The sequence below is a fragment of the Populus euphratica genome, unplaced genomic scaffold, assembly GCF_000495115.2.
Source record: "Populus euphratica unplaced genomic scaffold, PopEup_1.0 scaffold2068.1, whole genome shotgun sequence".
Taxonomy (NCBI): Eukaryota; Viridiplantae; Streptophyta; class Magnoliopsida; order Malpighiales; family Salicaceae; genus Populus; species Populus euphratica.
The window spans coordinates 11,065-19,914 of record NW_011501903.1 but is presented as its reverse complement, the minus strand read 5'-3'; the positions used below and the strand labels follow the sequence as shown (position 1 = coordinate 19,914).

Sequence of the window (8,850 nt, the reverse complement as noted above, 5' to 3'; positions counted from 1 at the left end):
TATTTTATTTTTTTTAAAAATAAAGATCTAAGAAAAGGAGAAAAGGAAAATCTCTGGAACATGAAACCCTCCACGCCAAGCAACGGCCCAGGTACTCTCTCTTTTCCAGGCTTTCCTTTTAATCCAAGCATAAAAGGTAAAAACAAAATAAAAATAAAAATAAAAATAAGTCCGTTGCAATAAATAGCAGAACCACCACCTTATCCATAGTTAGAAGCAGCCCATATAGGGATTGGTGTCACATAATCACAAGGGACCCACTTACTAATAGAAAAAAAAAATCATTTGATTTGTTAAATAATTTCAATGCTCTGTAGCAGGAATTAAATGTAATTAGTTTAAAATTTTTATTTTGTATAAGTTAAATTTTTTAATAAAAAAGGAGAAAAGGAAAATCTCTGGAACATGAAACCCTCCACGCCAAGCAACGGCCCAGGTACTCTCTCTTTTCCAGGCTTTCCTTTTAATCCAAGCATAAAAGGTAAAAACAAAATAAAAATAAAAATATGTCATTCTCCGTTGCAATAAATAGCAGAACCACCACCTTATCCATAGTTAGAAGCAGCCCATATAGGGATTGGTGTCACATAATCACAAGGGACCCACTCCCTAATAGGAAAAAAAAAACATTTGATTTGTTAAATAATTTCGATGTTCTATAGCAAGAAATAAATGTAATTAGTTTTTAAATTTTTATTTTTTATAAGTTAAATTTTTTATTTTGTATAAGTTAAATTTTTTAATAAAAATTTACTATTTATTTATTTTGTATCTAAAAATTCATATCTCATCAATATATATATATATATATATTAAATGCAATTTATTTTTAAATCCTAACTTACGTATTATTCATCACAATAAACCATACATTATTTTTTTCTTTGGAAAAAATAAAGGATGAATCCCCTCTAAAATAGGAGAAAATAACTAGCCTAGGTGTGTGGGATTATCTTAAGCAAACACGCGAATTTTTTTTTTTTAAAGTCCTATACTCATTAGTCAGTTCAAGCACGAGAACGTGAAGTCTTTTCTAACTCATTTTTTGTTTTATTTTATTATTTTATTATTTAATATTATATTTTTATTAATTTTTATTTTATTCTATAATATGTTTTAGATTCAGAAATTTAATCTCAAGAAGCATATTTATTGGGAAAGACAATTGCAAACCTGTTAAAACTAGTTTCTTTATTTAAAAGGGTGTGAGGATATATATTCGGGTAAGAACAAAAAAGATTGTAAAATAAATTTTTATATTTTTTTTATTATATAATAAAATAAAATAAAAATTAATTGAATTTAGTAAAGCTCGTCAATTAAATTGCATGTTTAATAAGTTTATTAAAATAAATTAACTTGAATTGTTTTTCCTCTCTTCAACTTGTCAAGTCAATATAATTTGTAACCCCAGATTCTTCAAGTTTAACTCGTCGTGCTACGTTTAATTACAATAACAAAACGTTTTGCTGACCTAGATATCATTTTTTATGTTAATTTCTTTTTTGTCCAAGCCGCAAATTAGCGCGGGGAAATACTCTAGTGATAGCTGGAAGTTCTAGGAGAGTTGATATTATTATAGCACTTAGTAGTCGGTCTCACATTAATGTGAAATAAATCCTACAAAAGTGAGGTATTAGGAGAGTTGATATTTACACTGAGTAATATTTCAAAAGTCCAAATGAATGCATGTGGTCATTAAAAAAACTTTTATTTAAAGTGCGTGTTTAAAAATATAATTATAATTATTTTTTAAAGTATTTTTTATTTAAAAAATATATTAATAATATTTTTTTATTTTTAAAAAATTATTTTTAAGATTAGTATATCAAAATTATTTAAAAAAATCAAAAATATATTAATTTAAACAAAAATTTAATTTTTAAAAAATTAAAATATAATGACAAACATGTTTTTAAAAATGCTTTTTATCTCCTCCCTACCTGGAATACCCTAAATATGGAGCAATTAAAGATTTGAAAAATAATATATTTTGATTAAGTTATATTTTTTTGGGATATTTGGATTGATTTATGTATGACTGGACTAAATCTTTAAGTTTTTAATCCTTAAGTGCCCGCGCTTACATATTATTTTTAAATTGGATATTAAGAGAACTTCCAATTTACATATTAAAAAGAATAAGAAGATATAAAATAAAATAAAAATTCACTATATTTATTTTAAAGAGATTTATATTCATAAATAGAAGAAAAATAATTTAAACAGCTGAAGAATAGAAGGAAGAAAAATTACTCAGACATTATCAACAAGTGAAAAACAAAATACGATGTTAATGCAAGCCAAGTATATTATCTGTAGACTCGTTCGTAATCCTACTTGTCAAGATAGAGAGGGATACACGTTGGAAGCTTCACGACCGTCCATCTTGATCAAGGTGAGCTGTAACCATCGTGCTTCCAAATGGGATTTGAATTAAAAAACTGAACTAGCAGGGTAGATAATGATAATATTTAATAATAATTAAAAACAAATTAAAATAAAGTAAATATCAGAGAAGAAAAGAGAAAAAAAAAGGGGTGGGACGATTCCCGAGGGAAAAAAAATTAAAAGCAGAGGAGCCGGGCTGTAAACTTGGACGCTAATGCTCAAGCTTCAGCGATAAACCTGCTGATTGGTTCCCTGAGGAGTTGAATTTCAACACCATAACAGCCAATATGTAAAAAATTTTATTTTTTTTTATTTTTTTATATGTTAGACAGATTAATATTAAAAATCAATTTTTTAAAATAAAAATATTATTTTCTATATTTCAAAAAAAATATTTTAAAAATAAATAGTCACTAAATTTAATTGTAATTATTTAAATTGTTAAGTACTTATATTAGCCTGCATGTCGTCTTAAAAGCATTTGATTACTTTACAGTGCACCCTTTTTAAGTGTTTGACATGATTGTAGATGGTGCCATGTCAGTAATTCAGCAGTACATGATGATTTTATGCAGTGTGGCTTGTGATTATTGCTTACTGTGTACAACTATTTGATCATCACCGCATCATTCCATGCACGTCTGATCGATCTCTGTATGTGGGCCATGCCATTACTGAGATTGACTCTTTACTCTCATTTAGCTCATGAATTTACAGTATTGGTCCCCCAAATCAAATAGTAACCCTAAAATATTAGGTTTTAAGGATATGGTTAATTTACAGTACTTGCTCCACCAAATTAGTAGTAACCTAAATCTTCCTCTTATTGTTAGTTGGATAATTATTTTTTATTTAAAAAATTAACTCGTGGATAAAAATTATAATTCTTAAAGTTTTTACACCCTAAATTATATAAATTTTTATAAAAATATTTTAATATTTTTCTTTAAAGTTTATTTACCAATTATTTTATATAAATATAAAGACCGACTTAAGAGGAAGAATTTAGAACTAAGTAAAAAATTATTAAAATTTAAAATTAACTATAAATACAATAAAGACAATAAAAATATTAATTTTTGATTTAGTTTGGATGTGGTCTGGAATTCAGCTGGTTATACTTAATTAATTTTTATATAATTGGACATGTAAAAATTTTTAATTAAAAAAATTAACAGCAGTAAATACGTCTAACAATTAAACATAATAAATATTGTAGTAAAATCACGTGTATATATAGGTAACATAAATTTGATAAAATTAATAGCGATAAATTGTAAACTTTTAGTCGTTTTGTAAAGCACGATAGACATACAAATGAGAACTCCCAAATGGAAAATCTTCAATAGTATTTAAAAAACAAAGGGAGACAAGTCGTCAATTAGAAACATGAAAGTTTCTAAAAGCAAAGGGACACAAAAGTAACTTCATAGAAGATTTTTCTTTAGCTCAATTAAAGCATCTTTAATTAATTATATATATATATTTTTTCATTACCACTTATTTTTCACTTTTTTCTCTCCTCCCAAGCTCTTTGATTTTTTCCTCGTCAACATCCTCCTCCATTTTAGCTGCCGCCTGTCCCCTTCAAGCGCAGATAAACCCTCCCTTTCTCTCTCTCTCCTAAAAAGCCACCACCTCAGCAGCAGCAGCAGCAGCTCTCTCCCCCTCCCCCTCCCTCTCTTCTTCTGCACACACAAATTAACATTTCCATTTCCATTTCCATTTCCATTTCCCCATTTCCATTTCCCTTGCACAACTACATCACTCTCTTAACCTTAATTCTTGACCTTCTTCTTCCTTAAATCAACAAAATAAACTATGGAAGCACCAGAATTCTATGGGGCATCCGGGTTTTTCAGCTCACAATTCACAAGTAATGAAAAGCAGCACTCTTTGGACTCTAATAATAAGTCCATTGGTGGTGGTGACCATTTCATTGTTGAAGACCTTCTGGACTTCTCTAATGAAGATGATGATGCCATGATAACTGACCCAAACAATAATAATACTTTCGTCACTGCCACCACCAACTCCACGGACTCTTCCACCGTAACTGTCGTTGATAGCTGCAATTCCTCCTCTTTCTCGGGCCGTGAGCCTTCTAGCTTTAACGGCGATATTGGGTCCCACTACACCAATAATTTCTCTCATCATGACGTTCACTTAGGCAGCGAGCTTTGCGTGCCCGTAATTCCTTACTTCCATGCATGACATTGACACCCCTTTTTTCTTTCCCTTTTGTTTTATCTGTTTGAAGAGGGAAAGATTAAAGAAACACGTCAATTTGCTAATTATGGTTTCTGTTGTTATGTACAGTATGATGATTTAGCGGAGCTAGAATGGCTGTCGAATTTTGTGGAGGAATCATTCTCCAGCGAAGACTTGCAAAGGCTTCAGCTAATATCCGGCATGAAAGCTCCGCCAGACGAATCATCCAAGAGTCGACACTTCCAAACTCATGGAGACACTGATGACAATAACAATGGCGATGTCTCCAATATTAGTAACATTAACAACACAACGTTCAATCCTGAAACGGCTGTCCCCGCTAAGGCTCGGAGCAAACGGTCTCGGGCAGCGCCGTGCAATTGGGCCTCACGCCTTCTTGTGCTCTCTCCCACGACTTCATCCTCCGATACTGAAATTATTGCTGGGCCGACCCCACATCCGAATTCTGGGAAAAAGACAATTAAGGTTGAGGCGCGGCAGAAGAAAAGAGATGGTGGTGTTGAAGGTTGCGATGGTCGCAAGTGCCTGCATTGTGCCACGGATAAGACGCCGCAGTGGCGGACTGGACCCATGGGGCCAAAGACGCTGTGCAATGCGTGTGGTGTAAGGTACAAGTCGGGCCGGCTTGTGCCTGAGTATAGGCCTGCAGCTAGCCCAACATTTGTGCTCACTAAGCACTCAAATTCGCACCGTAAGGTGCTGGAGCTCAGGCGACAAAAGGAGATGGTAAGAGCTCAACAGCAACACCAGCACCAGCAATTCCTTCATCACCATCAGAATATGGTGTTTGGTGTATCAAACGGCGGTGATGATTACTTGAGTCACCAACATGTGGGACCCGATTTTAGGCAGATGATCTAGCAGTAGGGGCAGTTTATGATCAGGTGGGGTCTTGAGAGTTTTAGCGGCGAAGTTCGTTAATGAATCTCGTTAATTTTTTCTTAATTTGGTAGGGGCTAATTTTCCCTAACTTCCTTTTCCCCCTAAATCTCTTTAGTTATGTTTTGTTGGAGTTTGCCTTTTATCTGCCAAAACTCTTTGGAAACTCAATTTTTCCATAATTCAGGTAATATCTCTTCTCTTTTTATTACTTCTCTAGAGAGCAAGATAAAAATCGAGCCTGAGCTTCTTCTTCTCTTCCATAGAAGGAGAGGAAGTACCATATGTTCTTGCCTTGACTTGCTTATTAAAATTGATATATTATTCTTAATTACTAAATGAGGAAAGAATGACCTCTTCAAAAGAAGAAGAAGAAGAAGAAGAAGAGTGTAAAAGCAAACGATCAGAGAATTCAGTGCTTGTTAATTCACTTGTTATGATGGTTGTTGTTTCTCTCTTTTGAACTCATTATATATTCATAATTTGTGTAACTGGAGTAGAATGGGCTAAAGAAACTCAAATTTATGTGTTGTTTATTCCCTGTTTGTATTGAATCGAGTATAATTTTTTAAATAATATAAAATAAATATTTTTATATTTTTAGATTATTTTAATTTTCTATATCAAAAATAATTTTTTAAAAATAAAAAATATTATTTTAATATATTTTTAAATAAAAAAAACTTTAAAAAAACAATCACTGCCATTTTTTCATTCATCCTCCTTAAAAAACTCTTGACACCATGTGACAACATAAGTAATCATTCGACAATTTCAGTTTGTATTGACATTTTAGCATCTCTGGATGATAAGTCTCCAACCTAGCCCTTTTACTTTGAACACTATTAATTAACATGTAGTAAATTGATTCCTCGTTCATTTACATAGAATCCTTTCTTAAAGAGATATGCGTATAAGCATGAAAAATGTAGAGGGTGTTAAAGGGGATCAAATAAACTAAAAGCACGTGAAAGGCTATCGGTTTGTATTATTACTATCAGTCGCACATGAATTTCAGTGAGAAATCTGGTGTCGCCGGTGGTCGGTTGGGGATGAGCCCTTTCCAGAGAATGTTAGAGCGAAGGGCAGATTCAACAGATTTCTCACATCGTTTTCGTAACTTGAGATCCGATTGGCCACTCATTACTTGGTATCTTCTTGCATGAATTTCCACGACTTAGAACTTCGAGCAAAAAACTTCAAAGCCACCAATACGTGCAATTCATGACTCGTTCATTTAGCACGTCATCGGACATCATTAATCAATGTTCTATTACTATAATTTTGTTTGACCTTTTAAGTTATTTTTTATTAATTTCGAGCTAGTTTGAACTCCAGCACCCATGCATCTTTCTAATGGTGCAGTGCTTGATTCTCAGTGTGCAAGGGACTAACTGGTTTGATGTTAGCTGGGTGGGTTGACATGTAACATTCTAGTGTTATATTTCCCAAAAAAAAACAAAAAGCCTGGGCTATGGAGGAAAAAGGGAATCAAGCTACAATCGATGCTATGAAATACAGAGAGAAAATTGAAGGGGTTAGTGAAATTATTAGGTTTTAATAGTAAAATGATCGGGCTCCAGTATGCACGATCCTAGGCAACACTAATCCATAGATCTGTTGTTAAGCTTATGTTGTCTTTGGATCAGATAGCTAACTATTGGTTAAATTATTAATTATTATTTCATTACAGTACTATAGTTTATTTCTTTTAATGAACATTTTGTCTTGTTTGCCAGAGAATGAAATTAAAATGGGAAAAGAGGTATATAACAGCAAACTAAAAACTAGACTATTTACCAAATCTGTAGATGTTAGTTTATTCTGATTAAAACTAATTTACTACTGTATTAATGGAAGCAATGTTTGCGGTGGTCACATGCCTCTCTTCCATGCCCTCATGGTGGAGTCAGTAGTTCATGATGCCCTCACAAATTAAAACACACACCACACTTTGTGCATCCTTACAACTAGTATTATTCTTAAAGCTGTCAAATTATATTTGGGAAATCATTACAACATAAATTATCATCTTTATTAGGTTATCTTCCAAGATCACTACAAGAAAATTAGAAAACGGGAATGTAAATATCATTTTATTAATAATTTATATTATCAACAAACTTACCAATAAAAACACATAGTCAAAACTTTTTTTTACATCAAGAATTTGCTATTTGTTAGGATTTCCATCGATAAATGAATAATAATGTAGATGGAATATTGACATCAAGAAAATCAAATGCACTAACCAATTGTCATATGATAATAAATCACAGTTAGGAAATGTTTTTTATTCTAAATGGTAGTGTTGTGAGTTAGAAGAGTCTAAAATAAGAAATCACTATAGATTGTACAACTGAAGTCAAATGCATCTTTGCTTTTGAGGCAAAAAAAAAAGTTATTTAGACCAAAAAATTTATCATTGAAGTAGGTGTGGTTCCCACTATTATTGATTTAGTAGCCCTTTACTATGATAACAATAAAATCATTACACTAGCAAATGAAGGAAGGTCTTATCAAAGATCCAAATATGTACTTAGATAATTCTATTTGATTAGAGAAATCATATAGAGAAAAGATATAAAAATAGAGCGAGTACCCATTAAAAAGAACCTTGCATATCCTCTTACTAAGGAAGTGTCCCAACAAAAGCATAATCACCATATAGAGGGATATAATATTAGATATATGAGCAACTGATTTTAGTGTAAGTAGAAGATTGTTAGTGAAGATAGCTTGTGATCAACACTAATTTTATCACTACTAGAAAATCGATAAATACAAATGAAAATACCGAGAAAATATTTTCGTTGGTAAAATGCCGATGGATTTTATTGATGAAAATATTCTCTTGATATTTACCAAGGGAATTACAGTGGAGAAAAAAAACAAAAAAAAAAAACAATGACATGTCATTTTTACTAATGGAATAAATTTCATTGGTAAACTATGAACATCGTTCATCATGTCAATTACAAAAAAAATCACCAATGAAAAATTCAGTCAGTATTTTTCAAAGAGCTCTAGAATTGTTTACTTTTCAATTGCATTATTAATCATTGTTCTTTACAAATAAAACTACAGGTGGATTGAAAAGTTATAAGTGTTGGTGGTTTTTTGAAAATTTTTGATCAAATTAAAATTTTAAATTAAATATTAAAAACTGAATCACAAACAAATTGAAAAATTATTGGTGATATTTGACGGTTTCTGAAATTTTTTTATTAAATTAAAAATTTAAATTAAATATTATAGATGAAATCATTAATGGAATGATTAAAAATATTGATATTTAATTATCCGATGATAAAATGCCCTAATAAAAATTCTAGGATCCCTAATTTC

The 8,850-nt window shown here is 31.2% G+C and overlaps 1 protein-coding gene across 1 annotated transcript; it reads left to right on the top strand.

The window, feature by feature from the left end:
• Positions 1-4,128: 4,128 nt before the first annotated feature.
• On the top strand, positions 4,129-5,713 carry LOC105118596 (GATA transcription factor 12-like). The gene is made up of 2 exons (XM_011016567.1): positions 4,129-4,581; positions 4,711-5,713. Exons 1-2 carry the CDS (start codon positions 4,213-4,215, stop codon positions 5,482-5,484), a joined length of 1,143 nt encoding a protein of 380 aa, XP_011014869.1. The 5' UTR covers positions 4,129-4,212; the 3' UTR covers positions 5,485-5,713.
• The last annotated feature ends 3,137 nt before the right edge of the window (positions 5,714-8,850 follow it).

Excerpts from the sequence above, each read along its gene's own strand:
- LOC105118596 (XM_011016567.1), top strand. The coding sequence starts at position 4,213 with ATGGAAGCACCAGAATTCTATGGGGCATCCGGGTTTTTCAGCTCACAA. Across the intron at positions 4,582-4,710 it reads GCAGCGAGCTTTGCGTGCCC|TATGATGATTTAGCGGAGCT; the intron begins GTAATTCCTTAC and ends TGTTATGTACAG.